The sequence below is a fragment of the Gracilinanus agilis genome, chromosome 4 (assembly GCF_016433145.1).
Source record: "Gracilinanus agilis isolate LMUSP501 chromosome 4, AgileGrace, whole genome shotgun sequence".
Taxonomy (NCBI): domain Eukaryota; kingdom Metazoa; phylum Chordata; class Mammalia; order Didelphimorphia; family Didelphidae; genus Gracilinanus; species Gracilinanus agilis.
The window spans coordinates 190,882,931-190,901,961 of NC_058133.1; the positions used below are offsets into that span (position 1 = coordinate 190,882,931).

The 19,031-nt window shown below is 39.0% G+C and overlaps 2 protein-coding genes across 2 annotated transcripts; both read left to right on the plus strand.

The window, feature by feature from the left end:
• The first annotated feature begins 1,792 nt into the window (after window positions 1–1,792).
• On the plus strand, window positions 1,793–5,186 carry LOC123247285 (keratin, type I cuticular Ha4-like). The gene is made up of 7 exons (XM_044676127.1): window positions 1,793–2,155; window positions 2,281–2,363; window positions 3,097–3,253; window positions 3,998–4,159; window positions 4,252–4,377; window positions 4,547–4,767; window positions 5,102–5,186. The coding sequence occupies exons 1-7, from the start codon at window positions 1,808–1,810 to the stop codon at window positions 5,184–5,186; spliced, it is 1,182 nt and encodes a 393-aa protein (XP_044532062.1). The 5' UTR covers window positions 1,793–1,807.
• Window positions 5,187–11,479: 6,293 nt separating this feature from the next.
• On the plus strand, window positions 11,480–15,670 carry LOC123246153 (keratin, type I cuticular Ha3-I-like). Its single transcript, XM_044675093.1, has 3 exons — window positions 11,480–11,752; window positions 14,714–14,796; window positions 15,490–15,670. The coding sequence occupies exons 1-3, from the start codon at window positions 11,480–11,482 to the stop codon at window positions 15,668–15,670; spliced, it is 537 nt and encodes a 178-aa protein (XP_044531028.1).
• The last annotated feature ends 3,361 nt before the right edge of the window (window positions 15,671–19,031 follow it).

Sequence of the window (19,031 nt, forward strand, 5' to 3'; positions counted from 1 at the left end):
AGGACATTTTCCACTTGACCTGCCCAGCAGCCCAATGGAAGCTCTTCTTCCCTCCCTTGTCTGGGGTAAGGTGGATGGGTCACAGTTGACAGAGCTGGAGGGGAGCAGAGTGTTCAGGACATTCGTCTCCCTAACCCTAACTCTAAATTGTTTCTAACTTTAAATTCATTTCTAATCTTAACCCTAAATTCATTTCTATCCCTAACTCTTGAGGACATTTTTTCACTTCACCCGCCCCTCTGCCCAGCAGTCCAATGGGAGTGCTTTCTTCCTTCCCTGTCTGGGGTAAGGCACGGGGGAGGATGGAGGGTGGTGGCCCTGCTCCTAGTCTCTGGGAAGGGTGGGGCATGGCATGTGGTCTCTAAAAATTCACCATTACTGCTCTAGAGCATAAGCTCCTTGAGGTTAGGGACTGTTTTCAGTATCTTTTCTCATTTGTTGGATTGAACTGAATTGGATTAGGTATACCATATTGTTAAAAGATTTTTGATTGCATATAACTTTTTGATATTTCTTTCAGAGATCTAATTTCAGGAGTATGTTCTATATGTAAGTCCAATACAATACTTGTCTTTTTTTTTTTACGAAGAAAAGTAATAATAGGAGAATATTAATATACTGGATAATCTACATTGAAAGAAATATAGATACCACTGTGATAAATATGAGAGGCAATCTGGAGTGGAGAGAGGATTAAATTTGGAATTATAGGATGTGGATTCAAATCCCAGCTGCTATTTATTATCTCAAATGACTTTGGGGACAATCATGTAACTTTTTTGAGTATCAGTTTATATCTATATCTATTTGTCTACATGTCTATTGGGTCTATGTCTATATCTATGCCTACATTTATCTTTATATCTCTCTGTTGATGTCTATAGATCTTAAATGAAGGGAATCAGGCTAAAAAGCCTTTATGGTCCTTTACAGCTTTGTCAATGATTCTATAACCAGTTCCTTATTTAATCACATACTCTTTTTGGTATACCCCATTGGTAACACCCTCCTAGTTCTTAGACATTATAATCTATTCCCACATCAATTTCCTTTGAACCAATTCATTCTCTTTTGTCTTCTCAGTGAGACTCTATTGATTTCCAGAACCAGATCTGAGTAAATTCTCTGCCCCTCTAGGGGATTTTTTATATTCCTTTCCCAACCACTTAATTCCCTTATTCCTAAGCACCAAAATTCATTTTCCTCAATTATCAATTGTCCCCAGATCCCAAAGAATCAGCAATTCACTTGAGCACCTATAGAGATGCAGGTTTCTAATATTTTCTAGTCCCTACAGTTATTCTCAACACTCGTGGTATTTATTCTCAATATTAGCTCTGAGGAAGGGTTAGAAGAAGAGTATCCAAAAGACTCCTCAGTTTCTAAACTTTCCATTGAAAAATTAATGGCAAAACTTGTTGAAGGGAACATCTGATCCAACCCAGGCAGAGAAGTCAGAGTCCCTTGCTGTCCTCAGGCCTGAGTCATGAGGGCTGTCATTCAGATGTGTGATGAACCTGTATCTTTGAAGACAACAGATGAGACACTTATTCTCCAGCCAATAGCATCTATGAAGAGTCCTGACCCAGCACAAGCCAGAGTAGAGACTTTTATGAGGTGAGGCAGGACTCTTTGAAGGTCTCTAACTAGAGTATTTTTGGAAAAAATTGGCTGAAAGTGAAGGAAGGAAACAATGCTATATGATGAGTTCACACCCACTTCTTGGGGTATAAAAGGCCCAGGGAGGCAGGTAGACCTCACACAAGTTGATCATTGTACCAACCTTCCATCCATCACACACACCACCATGCCTTACAACTGCTGCCTGCCCAACATCAGCTGCCATACCAGCTGCGCTTCCAGGCCCTGCCTGCCTCCCAGTTGCCATGGCTGCACCCTTCCTGGGGCTTGTGACATCCCTGCCAATGTGGGCAACTGTGGATGGTTCTGTGAAGGCTCCTTCAATGGCAATGAGAAGGAGACCATGCAGTTCCTGAATGACCGCCTGGCCAACTACCTGGAGAAGGTGCGGCAGCTGGAGCAGGAGAATGCTGAGCTGGAGTGTAAGATCCAGGAATGGTGCCAACAGCATGTCCCTTATGTGTGTCCAGACTACCAGTCCTACTTTAGGACTATTGAGGAACTTCAGCAGAAGGTAAAGTCTTGGGATAGTTAACAGCTGAACCTGCAGGGGCTTAGATACAGCAAACTATTTATTTGCAAGGTGGTAGTAAATTATGAAGTTTAAGAGATACTCAGTGTGGGCTCTCTCATTTCCAGATCCTGTGCACTAAGTCTGAGAACAGCAGGCTAGTGATATGCGTTGACAATGCCAAGCTGGCCTCTGATGACTTCCGAACCAAGTGAGTTTGGGTGGAAGGGGGAAAGGAAATCAAGGCCCCTCTTTGATGTTAGATATGTGTTAGTAATGAGTTTCACATTGGAATCCAGAAGAAATAATTAGAGATATGGAGCTATAGAGAAAGAAGTAATTTTTTTTTTCAGATGGCAAAATGGTTTTGACAAATGTTGCTCAGAGAAAGTTTAGACAATTCCTTTCCAGGTCATCTTTTTGATCACTGGACTTTCTACCCCCTCCTTTCTAACCCCTCTTTATTTTTTTTTAATTTTAATTTTTTAAACTCTCACCTTCTGTCTTAGAATCAATACTATGTATTGGTTCCAAGGCAGAGGAGCCTTAAGGGCTAGACAATGGGGGTTAAGTGACTTGCCCAGGGTCACACAGCTAGGTAATGTCTGAGGCCAGATTTGAACCTAGGATGGGAATATCTAGGCTTGGATTTCAATCCACTGAGCCACCTAGCTGCCTTCCTCTAACGCCTCTTTAAAGGGATGGAAAGAAAGAAATAGGAAAAAAATTCTCATTTTCACAACACATGGCACATAGTAGGTACTTAATAAATGTGGAATTGATTGTTTGCCCTTGCATGTAATAGCTGATTAAAAGATGTTTGTGGAACTGAAATTAAATAGGCCCTCAAACGAAAACTACCCAAGTTAAAAAAAAGAGGTAAGACATTACCATCCAATTTGTATAATACATGTATTCTTCCTTCGAATCCCCTGCACTTAAAGGTATGAGACTGAGCTGTCCCTGCGCCAGCTGGTGGAGGCTGACATCAACAGCCTGCGCAGAATCCTGGACAATCTGACCCTGTGCAAGTCTGACCTGGAGGCCCAAGTGGAGTCCCTCAGGGAGGAGCTTGTTTGCCTGAAGAAGAACCATGAGGAGGTGAGAAAAGAAATCTGTTCACTATAGAGTGAACAGTGAATAGATGGTTAATCTGTTGGATGAGAGCAAAGACACCACTTTCTTGTTTACTCAGTTGTAAGTGCTAGAGGATGATGATGGAGAATTTACTGAGAGTTGTGGGACTAGATAAACAGATAGAGCTTTCCCATAGCCCTTACTACATACTAGGCACGCTGCTAAACAGTAAGGGTACAAATAAAAACATGTTAGGCAGTCCTACCTTCAAGGAGCTTACATTCTAATGGGGAAAAAAGACAAGGGGTACTGAAAAATGAGACCCAAGGAAGAGACTGCAGGACATGGCACTCATGTTGTCTATCCCCAGAAAGATGAGACAAAAGGCGTATGTATCAGGGTGGGCCAGAGAGTGATGGAGCCAGTTGTGGAGTCCAATTTTCTGTTGGGATGGAGATGACTGGAAAGTGGGAACTAGCCATTTATTTATTTATTTATTTGTTTGTTTGTTTTTTAACCCTTAACTTCTGTGTGTTGCCTCTTAGGTAGAAGAGTGGTAAGGGTGGGCAATGGGGGTCAAGTGACTTGCCCAGGGTCACACAGCTGGGAAGTGTCTGAGGCTGGATTTGAACCTAGGACTTCCTGTCTCTGGGCCTGATTCTCCATCCACTGAGCTACCCAGCTGCCCTTAGCCATTTATTTTTAAAAATGGTTGTTCGTTGAAAGGACCCAAGAGAAGTATACTCATACTTTCACTTTCTCTTTTAGGAAGTCAACTCCCTGAGATGTCAGCTTGGTGATCGACTCAATGTGGAGGTGGATGCTGCCCCAACTGTGGACCTGAACAGGATCCTGAATGAGACTCGGGCTGAATATGAGACCATGATGGAGAACAACCGCAGAGATGTGGAGGAATGGTTCACCACTCAGGTGAGGGTTTAGCTGATGCCCATCACAGAGCCTGAGGCTTCCGGGGTCCTCATGATCATGTTCTCACCTCTTTTTCTCTTGAAACATGTCAGTCAGAAGAACTGAACAAGCAGGTGGTGTCCAGCTCTGAACAGCTACAGAACTGCCAGGCTGAGATCATTGACCTAAGACGCACCGTCAATGCTTTGGAGATTGAACTGCAGGCTCAGCACAGCCTGGTGGGTAACTTTCAGTCCTGATACTCCTTTTGAGGTTAAATTGAGCTCCTTGGATTTACTTATCAAACATATAGTCAATGAAACCCTGAGCTTGGAGCTTCCATGGAATTATATGAAAAAAATCTCTTATGGGGCATCTTCTCTGACACTCTCTTTTCTTCTCCATCAGAGAGATTCTCTGGAAAATACCCTGACTGAATCTGAGGCCCGTTACAGCTCCCAGCTCTCCCAGATACAGTGCATGGTTTCCAATGTGGAGTCCCAGTTGGCTGAGATCCGTGGTGACCTGGACCGACAGAACCAAGAGTACCAGGTTCTTCTGGATGTCAGGTCTCGGCTAGAGTGTGAGATTGCCACATATCGTAATCTGCTGGAGTGTGAGGACTGCAAGTAAGTGTCAACATTTCTGGAAAAAAATTCTCTTTCTCATTCTCTGTTTCTCTTTCTTATATACACACATACAGAAAATTTAAAAATTGTACATATTTTCCCATTTAACATTGTCTAGGAATAGCCATATATCACAATTCTTTCTCTACTCATATAACTTTCAAGGAGGGATATTTGGTAATAATTTGCATTTTTCCTGACTTGATTTAGCCACTTGAAACTCACTGGTGGCTAAACCAAAGTAGGAATGGAATTTGTGGGATATGGTCTAGGAAGGATCTCTGCAGGGAACATTCCCATTCTCAACCTGACCCAAACAATCATCTTTTCTCAGGCTGCCCTGCAATCCATGTGCCACCACCAATGCCTGTGGCAACTCCTGTGGGCCTTGTGGCAACTCTTGTTCACGAATCTGTTGAGTTTCCATCTCTCTCGAAGACTTCAGTTTCATCATATAAACTCAGGATGGGAAAGGTCATTTGATCCTGACTTCTGATCTAGCTGTATTCTCAAAGCCAACAGCAATATTTTGGTTCTTTTCCCATCATCCCCATTTCTGTCAACTATACCACCATCTCCAGGATCTCCTATTTACTGCAGTGAGTTCCAGAGCCAACAAACCAAGAATGTCACCATCAACTCATTGACTGGAAAAATCCTTAATAGGAAGCAGTAAAGCCTCTTAGTTTCTGATGATGCCTAACTCCCTTTAACTCAGTCACATGCTATTATTTTGGGGTGTTTCCTGTACAGATGGTGTTTTCACCTTCCTTGCTCCTTCAGCATTTTCTGGAATGCAAGGAGGTACCTTCACTTACCTTCCAATAAACTTTATTTCTTTGGCATTATAAATGTCATCCTCATTCATCTTTATTCCCTGTAATACATTCTTCATGTATGTCTCATAAAGAAACCTTTCCAGTCAAGAGAATGAAATGAACATAATTCCTGGCCATTATATACTATAGACAAATACCAATCAAAGATAAAGGTGTAATCCCCAAAGAGACCCATGCCTTAGGGCGACTGCCCTAGAAAATAGCTTACAAAAGTCTATTTTGTCTTAGCCTTGAGTCCAAAAAGATCCTTGGTACTTTCTAGCTCTTTATCAGAAGATGGAACCCAGATAAAATCTGGGTTCTTCACCTGACACTTCCTTCTCACATTTAACTTCTTTTTCCAACCATGGAAACATCTGGAAGGCCACTAATATATCTTCTAGTCAAGTGAAATCCGTCTCCATCTGCCTCAATTTCTACTTATTTAATGTTTTGACATGGCAAATATTGAACTTTATCACTCTCCTTCCTCAACTGTACCTCAGCTGCACATGGGAATGGCCATATTTTTGATCTTGCCATTAACTGCAATTGTACCACTTTTGTGTTAGTTAATTCTGAAATTCTTTTAAAGGATCATAATTTCCTATCATTTCCTTCTCTCTAGCCTTTATTTCATCCTTTCTATGTCTTCCAATACTCTCTGTACTTCTAAAGCCTTCATCGTTGTTCTGACTTGACTTATCTCTTTTCAAACTCAATCCACTATTGAGCTTTTTCAATCCTAGACTGTCTTCTCTTCTTGAATCTCTTGATTCACAGAATTATTCTGCCCCATTCTGCTCTGCTGCTTTATCAAATGCAAATATTATATTTTTGAATATTATATTGAAATATATCAAATCTTATGTTACCGCCATCATTCACCTCCTCCATTCCTACTCATGCTCTAGAATGGAACTAGAAGAAACCATATAACTTAGCTGATTGGCTCCACTATAAATTTATTAATTAATCTCAACAATCAAACTCAGTACTACAATGAAATCCTTTATTCCTCCTCAGTTGTTTTTCTATCATATTCACCATGCCACTGCTACTGGCTGATAAATGTGGGCGTCACTTTGTCCTTTGAGATAGCTTTTGTTTCTCTAAAATAGATTCCTTAAACTTAAAAACAATTTACTCATCACACTGAGATCATGTCATTGTCATTGACCACAATGGCTTATCCTTGTGTTGGTTAATGATTTTTATCCAAGGTATTTACTCCAGGCCCGTTGAATGAAGACAATGTCTCCACTCAAAATTTGATATGAGTGGCAGTTGACTTTAAATAGAATTAACGAAATAATAGAAATGAGGAGAGGTTAATAACTTTGAATTTTCCTTCTCATGCTGAATTCACTCAGCTAGAACTATATGATATAAGTATAATTCTGAAATAACAATAGTTAAGTATTGCTGAACATTTATGGAGCAGACATGGCATCTTGGATATTGAGTACAGATCATAGAAAGTTGTGGTTCCTCATTTCTTTTATTGAGATGGAAGAAGTACCTGTGGCTGAATTGACAAGGTTGGTACCCTTTGTTAGATACCAACAATAGTTCTTTTCTCCTTTTTAAAAAAAATAATTTCTATGTTTTCTTTCAACTTCCTTCCTTCTGAGAAAAGGTGACTTCAGTTCTTCAAAGGGAAAATAGTAAGTAACTAAAATAATTTCAAAATACCTCTACAGAAGAGGTAATAAATGCATTTATTTAATATAACTCCATTTTACTGATGAAGAAACTTATGATCTGAGAGTTCAACTTGCTAATAAATGACAAAGACAGTATTTGAGGCAGGTCAGTATCTAGATCAAATACCCCTTTTGTCACAAAATTGTCTCTTATTTTACTAGCTAGAAATGATCTCTTCATCCTCTGAGTTCTTATGACACTTTTTGTATCTCTTTTAAATAAAACCCTTACCTTCCATTTAAGAATTGATAGTAAATATTGATTCGAAGGCAGAAAAGTGGTAAAGGTGAGGCAATTAGGGTTAAGAACTTGCCCAGGATCACATAGCTAGAAATTGTCTGAGGTCAGATTTGAATCGGGGAACTCTAGGCCTGGTTCTCTATCCACTGAGCCATCTAGCTATCCTAATTACATCATATCTTGTATTGCATAACTTATTTCTCATTCTCCCTACCAAGCTCCTTGAACTAGAAATCCAATGCTTTTTCCAATCCAATGCACACTCTAGATGCTTCTCCTATAGTTTCTTGGCTAGGGATCAGAAAAATTCAGGAATCATAAAGAGAAGTTTATAATTCTAATCCTGGCTCAGCTACCAACTCTCAATATAACCTTGGACAAGTTATTTCCCATTCTCTTTTCTCATCTATAAACAGGAAGAGTGAGATCAAATGATCACCAAATCCCTTCCAACTCTAAAATTGAAAACAAATTGTTGAATGAATGTCCTCTGATCTCACCTCACTGACCTTCAGAAAGTTTGAGTTGAATTTAGTGCAAGGGTTGGTCTCAGCATGATTCAGGTGTTGGAGAATTTTACAAGTTACATAAGGAAGCTAATTTCATTATTTTATAATCAGTCCTAAGTCTCCAGCCAGAATAGTATTCCCAAATAATATTTGTTTCTTACTTATTTATAAGGTTTGTCTGTAAATTATTTGTTCTGAAAAATCAAATTAATTCTCAAAGAGTGGAGCTTTGTCACTTCTGAGGATATGACTTCAGTACAGTGTAAGCTCCTTGAAGACAAGCACTATTATTAATTTTTACTTTATATTTACAGCACTAATAGGTTTTGTTTTTACATTTTTTATTTTATTTCCATATTCTCTCCTACTCTTTACCTTCCCATTGAGAATGCAAGAAATACCAATTCATCCATATATAGCTTTGCAAAACATATTTCCATATTAGCCATGTTAAAAAAGTAAGAAAAACAGTGAAAGGGAAAAATATGTTTCAATATGCACTCTGAACCCATTATTTCTCTTTTCAGAGATGAATAGCATTTGTATGATGAAACCCTTAAAAAATAGTTTTATGCTAAATAAACGCTTCTAGAATTGTATTGAAGGTACCATATATGCTGGAGATCATTCTAAGAGAGGGATTGTAAACATGACTTGGGCATCACTGGAATTGGAGTCTAACATCCCAAAGGAACTACTTTTTTTTGGTTTTTAGTTTCTTTTTTTTAAGTTTAGAATATTTTTCCATGGTTACATGATTCATGATTCCCCCACTTCTTTCCTCCCTGCTCCTGAAGCTGACAAGCAGTTATACTGGGTTATCCATTCAAAACCTATTTCCAGGTTATTTATATTTGCAGTAGAGTGATCTTTTAACAGCAAAGGAACTACTTTGAAGAGGGCAGCATTCAATTGGATTGATGGGTTAAATAGATGTGCTTGTTAAACAACAACAACCATCCATGTTATTTAAAATTTTTATGCTAATATTTATGTGGTACTGCTAAAAATGGGCTGGGGGAGTAACTCTCCCTCCCCCTCTTAGGAACCAAGAGAAGTTTAGGAAAAATAATGGATAGAATGCTGGACTTGATATTAGGAATCCTGGTTCAAATTATGCCTCAAATACTGTCTATGCCATTTTTAGGCAAGTTCCTTGAGTTCTCAGATCATCAGTTTTTTCATCAACAAAATGGATATAAATTTACAATATATCTACGACCCATTTCACAGTTATTATGAAATTGTTTATTATTATTCTCACTTTGAAGAACTGAGATGAACTTTTTACCCTCTAACAATGAAGCTTTTTTAAAATTTATTTTTAAATCTCTTACCTTTCACCTTAGAATCAATATTATGTATTGGTTTTAAGGCAGAATAGTGGTAAGGACTAGGCAATGGGGTCCAAGTGACTTGCACAGGGTCACACAGCTAGGAAGTGTCTGAGGCCAGATTTGAACCCAGGACATCCTGTCTCTGAGCCTAGCTCTGAATCCATTGAGCTACTCAGTTGCCACCATCTTTTTAAAATATTTCAGTTAGTAGAAATTATAACTATTATACATACATATTCTATCCTATACCATTATTATATTATATTTCATTAAACACTAGAACTTTATTCTATTACAGTAGAAACAACTTTTACCTTTTTTGATAAGAGATGGTGTTATCTCTGTTTACAAAATTCCTTTAAGAGGTTAGACTCTGATTCTAGTGATGCTGCCATTGTCCAGATCGTGTATACAATTCTTCTCTTGGAATGATCTCTAAAACATATGGCACATTCAATACAACGGAAGAATTAAATTTTAAATTTACTTTAAATTTATAATAATTTATGTTGCCCACTCATCTTTTTAAAATTTTTAAAGTTTTTTTTAATTTTTAATTTTCTATTATTTATTTAAAAAACCCTTACTTTCTGTCTCGGAGCCAATACACAGTATTGGCTCCGAGACAGAAAAGTAGTAAGGGTAGGCAATGGGGATCAAGTGACTTGCCTAGGGTTGCACAGCTGGGAAGTGTCTGAGGCCAGATTTGAACCCAGGACCTCCCGTCTCTAGGCATGGCTTTCAATCTACTGAGCTACCCAGCTGCCCCCTGCCCACTCATCTTTGAGATGATATTCAACTCATTTCTATGAAATAATATGATTTTATCATTTCTTTTTAGTTTAGGACTGGAGTAGGCTGAGGTAGCTGTGGTACAGTGGTTCTAGATCTAGGTTTAAATCCTGTCTCTGCTCTAGGTGACAGCTGGACAAATGGCTCAACCTCTGTGAAGCTCAGTTTCCCCATCTGTAAAATGAGAGGGTTGGATTAGATGATACCTGAATTGTTTTCTAGCTATTACTTGCAACCTGTGTGACCTTGGACAAGTCAATTAATCTTTCTGAGTCTCAGTTTCCTTATTTGTAAACTGAGGATGGTTGGGTTACAGAATCTCTAAAGTCATTTCCAGCTACATACATTTAGAATATATGGTTTTAACACTACAATGCAAAATCCTGGAATAGGGATCAAGGACACTTGTTAACTCTTTCAAGGAAGAGGGTCACAGATATACAGCCTGGAGACTTTTCAGAGATTATCTTGTCCAACTCCCTTATTTTATAGTTCAGGAAATTGAGCCTAAGTGACTTGTCCAGGATCACACTGGTAGCAAGTGATGGCTGGGAAACAATTCGGAAATCATCTAATCTAACTCCTTCACTTTACAGTTGAAGAATGGAGGTTTAGAGAGGTTTAGTGACTTGCCCAAGGTTGCATAGGCTTAAAGTGGCAGAGCTAAGATTCAAATGCAGGTTCCATGATTCCAAGGGCATCACTCCAACCCAATGTTCTTCTTTCTACTGAATCACTCTTCCTCAAGGGACAGCTTCCTGTCTGACCTTGTCTGGAGGCAGAGGGATGTAACAGATGATCCTAACCACCCATCTTACTTTAGGATACAGCAATTTCCCCACTGGCATATTCCAGCATCCAGCTATGCTTTCTTAGATAGCTTCATCTCAAAGACTCTTCCAAGTGTCAAACCAATAAATGTCTGACCTCAGAATGGAGAAAAAGAGTCAAGGGAGGTCAGCCATTGCATATGGTGGAATATGAAGCTCCGACCTCTGTCATTGGGGTTCCCATGAGATAGAACTGCCCCGCCCAGTGGATAAGGGGAGGTGATGGGCTGGCCACTAGGAGAACAATTGGCGAGGAGTCCTGACTTAGCAAGAAACCCAGGTAAAATCTTTTATGAGATGAAAGACTCTTTTGAGGTCCTTAAATAACAAACAGAGAAGTGCTTCAGAAACATTGCAAAAGAAGAAAAAAGGGAAAAATGCTATATATTGTGACCACACCTACTGACGAGAGACTATAAGAAGCCAGCAAATGAAGGGGATTCTGACACAGGGAACAGGCAGACTTTGCTGAATTCACCATGCCTTACAACTGCTGCCTGCCCAACATCAGCTGCCGTACCAGCTGCTCCTCCAGGCCCTGCCTGCCTCCCCGCTGTCATGGCTGCACCCTCCCAGGGGCCTGCAACATCCCTGCCAATGTGGGCACCTGTGGATGGTTCTGTGAAGGCTCCTTCAATGGCAATGAGAAGGAGACCATGCAGTTCCTGAATGACCGCCTGGCCAACTACCTGGAGAAGGTGCGGCAGCTGGAGAGGGAAAATGCTGAGCTGGAGTGTACTGTGTATAAGAGAGTCTGAGAATGGCTTTGAGGGTTCTGGGAAACATAGGTAGGGTCATTGGGGTCAAGAGAATGACCCAAGGGCTTAAATTAGAGTTAACTTCACATTTTCAAAAGGTGTTATCTCATTTGAAAATCTAGAGGAATTTTGTCTTGGCTCAGTGTTGCTTTCTGATCTTTATTTAGCAGTTTCATTAATAAAAGATGATCAAAATTGGTGGCACCTGAATGAAGACCCAAATTATCCATCTCTTGTAAATTGTCAGCTATTATTTAAGATACATGAGATGAGGGCTTCTTTATTTTTTAAACCCATACTTTCTGTCTTAGAATCAATACTGTGTTTTGGTTCCAAGGCAGAAGAGTACCAAGGGCTAGAAAATTGGGGTTAAATGACTTGCTCAGGGTCACACAGCTAAGAAGTGTCTCAGGCCAGATTTGAATCCAGAACTCCTGTCTCTAGGCCTGGCTCTCAATCCACTGAGCCACCTAGCTGAACTCTAAATGATGGCTTCTTAACTGGAGTGCTGAGAATTTTTTTTAATGTTTCAATATAATTGGTTTCCTTTGTAATCCTTTATATTTTATTTTATGCATGTGAGAACATTATTGCAAGAATAAGTTCACCAGAAGGGGCAGCTGGGTAGCTCAGTGGAGTGAGAGTCAGGCCTAGAGACGGGAGGTCCTAGGTTCAAACCTGGCCTCAGCCACTTCCCAGCTGTGTGACCCTGGGCAAGTCACTTGACCCCCATTGCCCACCCTTACCACTCTTCCATCTATGAGACAATACACCAAAGTACAAGGGTTAAAAAAAAAACAAAACAAACAAACAAAAAAAAAGAATAAGTTCACCAGACTACCCAAGGGAGCCATGACACTGAAAAGGTTCAGAACCATTGCCTTAGCAGAAGGTCTGTAGTTCCATTGTGGCTATTGTACATGGAGCTTTAAGGTGGGTAGAGCATTGTATTAATTAGAAATTTTGTACCTTTAGACTCCATGTTCCAGAATTCTTTCTCTGTCCCAAAATTCCTTTTCCCTTTTTGTTTATGTGCATCTTTACTTTATTGTTTATATAGTTCTATAAACTCCTCCCTTTTCCTCTTCTCCCAGCATGCATCGTCTGGGAAAGCCTCTCTTTATTGAAGATTATTTTCTTTACTTTTCAAGTGATATTTTAATAAATCTTATAAAATATATTACTTGGAGTAGTGGATATTAATTTTAATCTTTACAGCTTGGTGTAGACATTTGATGCTTGCAACATCTCTGGGAGACATATGCTATGCCATTTTCATTTAATGGAAGAGAAAACTGGGTTTCAGAGTGGTAAAGTCAATTTCTAATGATTACATAGCTAATAAGGGTTAAGAAGTGGGATTCAAACCCGGATCCTTCTTCAAGACCTGCTATCCATGTGATCTTTGACCATTAGTCATGTAACGCTTCTGCGTCTCAGTTTCTTCTTCTGAAAAGTTAGGAGGTTGGACTAGAAGACTTCTAAGGCCCTTTCCAGCTTTAAATCTTTGACCCTAAGATGATCTTCCCACTCTGTACTCTCGCTCTTTAATGTGTCTTCAGAGGCTCAGCTTCCTTTACCCCTTGGGTGCAGGGGAGCAGATATTTTTTCCTTAGGTATTGCAAACTAGAAAACATCATAGAATTTAGATGTTATTCAAAGTTACCCTAAAAAGGTCTTTTCTTGTGTGAGGCTGGAGGTACTCTAATTAGAGAGAGAAAAAAAGATTATCAAAGAGTCCATTTCCACCAGCCTGATATGTTTGTGAAAACTTTAGTTCTGAGCCTGCAGAATTGTAATAGGGGACTGGCTAAACTGAACTATAGTAAATATGTGTAACATGGGCTTCCAATGCCATCCCAAGTGGAATTTGGCACCTATGCAGAAATACTATAAGAGATATTGTCTATTAAGCATGTGACAAAGAGAAAAACTTTTGATTGGTTGCTGAGTTGGAACTAGAGTGCATTCAACAGGCACTAACTCCTGCAATGAGTTTTCTTTTTTCTCCCGGGTGGTGAAAGAGTGAGAAAGACATGCCGTAAGCTTCTGGGTGAGAAGAGGATTTGGAAAAAAAGATTTAGAGATAATCTAGTCTTTTCTTCTCATTATGCAGCCCAAACCTACCGCACCCCAATATCGTGGGAAAATCAAATGTGATAGACGTTGCTACTAACAGCAATACAATGATCCAGGACAATTTTGAGGACTTAAGAAAAGGAATGCTATCTGAATCTGGAGAAAGAATTGTTGGCGTAGAAATTCAGATGAAAGCATATGATTTTTCATTTGTTTATTTTTTTGTGTTAATAAGATTATTCACTTACAAAAAATAAATAATATGGGGATATTTTTTGCTTGATAATACATGTATAATCCAGATTGAATTGCTTATCAGCTCCAGGAGCAGGGAGGGAAAAAAAGGAGGGAAATAATATGGATCCTATGACTTCGGGAAATTTATGTAGAAATTTGTTATTTAAATAAAAAATTCAAATAAAAAATAAATAAAAATGAAGGCAAAAAAGTCCTCTACCAAAAACCCTGATACTTAGAAAAGTAAAGTGCTGAAAGGCACAGAGCTCACTAGTGACAAAAGCAGGAGTAGAACATAGGGTTCCTGTCTCCCAGTGAAGTGTGCCCTTTGGTTCTATCACATTGATTTTATCTTGAATTCCAATAATCAATCAATCAATAAACTATTTATTAAGTGCCTACATGTGCCAGGACCAGGCACTGTGCTAAGCACCAGGGATTAAAAAAAATAATTCTTGTCCTTAAGATACTTGCAATCTAATGAATGACAAATAATGCAATGTTTGAATGGAAAAGGTGGCATTATCATCTGCTTATCATTTATGCAAAGGAGAAGAGAATGGAAAGTTTTTTTTTTACTTTCAGAAATCAAGTATTATTTCTAAGCTTAATTCAGCTTATAATCATTTATTCCTGCAGATCCTGTGTACCAAGGCAGAGAATACTAGACTGGTGGTTCGGATTGACAATGCCAAGCTGGCTGCTGCTGATTTGAGAACCAAGTAAGAACTTTTGAACATTGTACATTGATCATTATCAAAATAAGTGGCTTCCTCATGGCCTCAACTTCTCTATTCTTAGAAGATTTCAAATATCTTTTTTTCAATTTTTTTTCTTTTTTTCAAATTTTCAAAAAAATTTCAAATAAAAAAAAAGGCAACAAGGTGGTTGGCTCCTATCAAGGGTTCTTAATCTGGGGTTCATACACTGGCTTAAAATTTTTTTATAACTTTTTTCAATATACTTGATTTCCTTTGCAATCTTATGTATTTTATTTTAAGCGTTTAAAAACATGACAGCTAGGACCTGATTAGTGAGAATAATGAATCTTCTTTAAAGTGGTGAAATTATTCATATTGCAAATTTCCATGGGGCTTTAACCAATGACCATATTTACATAATTGTAGCTTTGAATAGTATGAATTCAAGGCCTCTTTATGAGACTCGTTATTCACACTAACTGGGGTGTGTAGCTGTGTTTGAAGAAGGGGTTTTATTGTCTTTGCCAGAATGCCAAAGGAGTCCATGACCCTAAAAAGCCAAAGATCCCTTGGCTTAGATAATTTCTAAGTATCTTCTGACTCTAGATCCTAGGATCCCACGACACTAGAAGACTGGGCTGTGACAGATGAGGACTTTCTCTTCGTACTCTTGCTTTCTTTGTATGTTCTTTGACCTTCTGTCACATTTTGAAGGTACCCATCTGAAGTATCCCTGCGCCAGCTGGTAGAGGCTGACATCAATGGTCTGCGCAGGATTCTGGATGGGTTAACTCTCTGCAAGTCTGATCTGGAGGCTAAGGTGGAATCCCTGAAGGAGGAGCTGCTTTGTCTCAAACAGAACCATGAGCAGGTAAGGGAAAATCTCAAGATTTAGGTCTCTTGTCTGACAATTGGAAGTGTATTTGCTATGCCCAAGAAAGTGAAGATTTCTAGCCCAAGAAACCAAATTTGCTTTAATCAACCAGTCAATTGATAAACATGTATTAAGCACTTATGTACTAGGATGGGGCACCTAGGTGGCACAGTGGATAAAGTACTGGGTCAGGAAGATCTAAGCTCAAATCTGGCTTCCGACACTTATTATCTGTGTAACACTGCAAGTCACTTAACCCCTATTTGCTTTGCTTCTGCATCTGTAAAATGGAGACACAGTAGAGAAGAATATCACAAACCACTCCAGTATTTTTGCCAAGAAAATCCCATGGACCGTATGTAGTCCATGGGCCACCAAGGGTCAGAAATGACTGCATGACTGAAAAACAACATGTGTTAGGCACTGTGCTGAGTGCTAGGGGATAGCCAAATGTTTCACACTATAACCAACTTGGATAACACTGAAAGTGAAGGCAGGGGCAGCTAGGTAAGCACAGCAGATAGAGCACCAACCCTGGAATTGAGGGACCTGGTTTCAGGTACTTTTTAGCTGTGTGACTTTGGGTAAGTTACTTAATCTCAGTTGCCTAGCCTTGGATGCACTTTTGTCTTAGAACTGATAGCAACAAAAACTAGGATAAAAAGAAATTAAAAAAAGAGAAAATCCAAAGTCAATCAGTCAACAAGTATTTATTGAGTACATTCTATGTGCCAGGCACTGTCTAGAAGAAAATGAATCAATGGATGAATGGAGGATAAAAAGGGTCCTTAGAACACTTTCTGACTCCAATGCTTGGTAGACAGAGGCAATGGTGTGCAAAGAAGTCAACCTTAGAGGAGATTTGGTATTTGACAGATTGAATCATCCAGAGTAAATATAGATAACTTTTTGTAGTAATCACAGAATCTTGGTCCTGAGGCTGCTGGCTAAAAATAGGGCTTAGGTTTTGTAAAGAAGAGAAACTAGAAAAATATTTTCAGTCCACATTGGAAGACAGTTAATAAATATTTGCTACTCAATGCAAAGATGATAGCAAAGGGGGAAGCTGAGTAGCTCAGTGGATTGAGAGCCAGGCCTAGAGACGGGAGGTCCTAGGTTCAAATCCGGCCTCAGACACTTCCCGGCTGTGTGACTCTGGGCAAGTCACTTGACCCCCATTGCCTACCCTTACCACTCTTCTTGGAGTCAATATACAGTATTGACTCCAAGACGGAAGGTAAGGGTTTTTTTTAAAAAAAATGATAGCAAACACAGAGACTGTAAGACTGGCAAAGTGCTTGATGTTTGATAGGTAGTTATTACAGAATTATTGGCCCCAATTTATAGATGAGGAAAACCAAGGTTCAGAGACTTACTTGGGGTCACTCAATCAAAAAGCATTTATTGGTAGTTTACTATGAGTTGGTACTATATGAAGTTTTGGTAACAAAAGAAAAGGCAAAAGCATAGTCCTTAACCTTAAGGAACTTATATTCTAAAGGGAGAGACAACACATAAGTAACTATGTAAATACAAGACTTATACAGAGCAGGTAGAAGGTAATCTGAAAAGGGTCACCACAAAGCAGGATAGTTAAAAACAGTGTTGTTATTTTTTTTTAAATCTTACCTTCTGTCTAAGGGCCGATACTAGGTATTGGTTCCAAGGCAGAGAATGGTAAGGGCTAGGCAATGGGGGTTAAGTGACTTGCCCAGGGTCACACAGCTAGGAAGTGTCTGAGATCACATTTGAATCTAGATTCCCTAGCTCCAAGTTTGACTCTCTATCCACTGAATCACCTAGCTGCCCTTCAAAACAGGTTTTGAAACCAGATTTCCCCTGACTAGTCCCAGTGATTCTCCTTTCTACTAGTCCTCTTTGATAATGATAATACTGATAATGCTCCCAAAGAGGACAACAGTGAAAAGGAAGAGAAAGAGTTGCCAAACTCTCATTCCTTTTTAACAAACTTCAGAAAATAGTAACTGGTGAAGGAAAAACAGGAATAAATGGGAAGGAATTAATTTTGGTTTCATTATCTTCTTAGAAGAGATATAATATAATAGATAGAGAGCCAGTCTTAATCCAGGGAGATGTAGGGTTTAAATTATGCCTTTAATACTTACTGAGTGACCTAGGGCAACTAATCTAGAAATCTGTAGTCAGTAAGTGTCAGTGGAAGAACTTGAACCCAGTGGATTTACTTAGTGAGCACTCAGTGTTCCAGGCAAGTCTTGGAGACTATAATTTGAAGAATAGCCACTGACTAATATGGGTGGAGGGAGTTTCATTACCTGGGACTTCCTTATACTAATGAAATGCTAAGATCATTCCCTATGCCTGTCTTTCTTCATGAGATAAGTAGGTAATGACATAGTGAATAGAGTGTTGAACTTAAAGTCAGGGAGGACTGAGTTCAAATTATGCCTTATCAGCTATGTAATTCTGGACAAGTGACTTAACCTATATCCCTCTATGTAACATTTGTTGTCATTCAATAATGTCTGACTATTTGTGACTCTTCCCATTTGGAATTTTCTTGGCAAAGATACTGGACTCATTTTCCATTTTCTTCTTCAACTCATTTTACAGGTGAAGAAATAGGACAAACAGGATTAAGTGACTTGCCCAGGGTCACACAATTAGTATATGTTTGAGATTGAATTAGAATTCAGGAAGATGAGATTTCCTGATTTGAAACCTAGTTTTCTATCTACTAGTTACCTTCTGAAAAATGGGGGACAATAATAGCACTCATCTAGTAGGGTTGTTGTGTGGATTATTATATGATGCATGAAAATTGCTTTGCTAACCTTAAATGGTTATGAAAATGGAAACTCTTAGTATTTTCCTCAAGCTCTTTGTCCCCACGGAGATGAAAAGTTTAATTACTTGATTCAAGCAAAAATTTGATGTATCTTATAAAAATGCTCCTACAATAGACTTTATGAGTAGGCTCATTCCTGTTGGGTTCCTCTCTCCTTCTCACCCATTTATTATGTATCAAGTACTCTGCTAAAAAAGGGAATACAAATTAAAACAAGTCAGAAAGCCCTACTATCAAAGAGCTTACCCTCTAATGGGGAAAAGATAAGAAATGCTGAAAAATGAGATACATGGAAGAGACTGCAGGACATGACACTCATGTAGTTCCCAGAAAGATGAGGCGAAAGGCTTATGTTTGGGAAGGGGGAGGTAATGGAATCAAGGAAGGAGTTTAAGTTTCAGTTAGGGTACAAATGGTTGGCAAGTGTGAATTAGCCATTTATTTTCAAATATGCTATTTGAAAAAAATGTGTTTAAAGCAAAGAAAATGATCTGGACTAAGTTTTTCATCTCTCTCTCTCTCTCTCTCTCTCTCTCTCTCTCTCTCTCTCTCTCT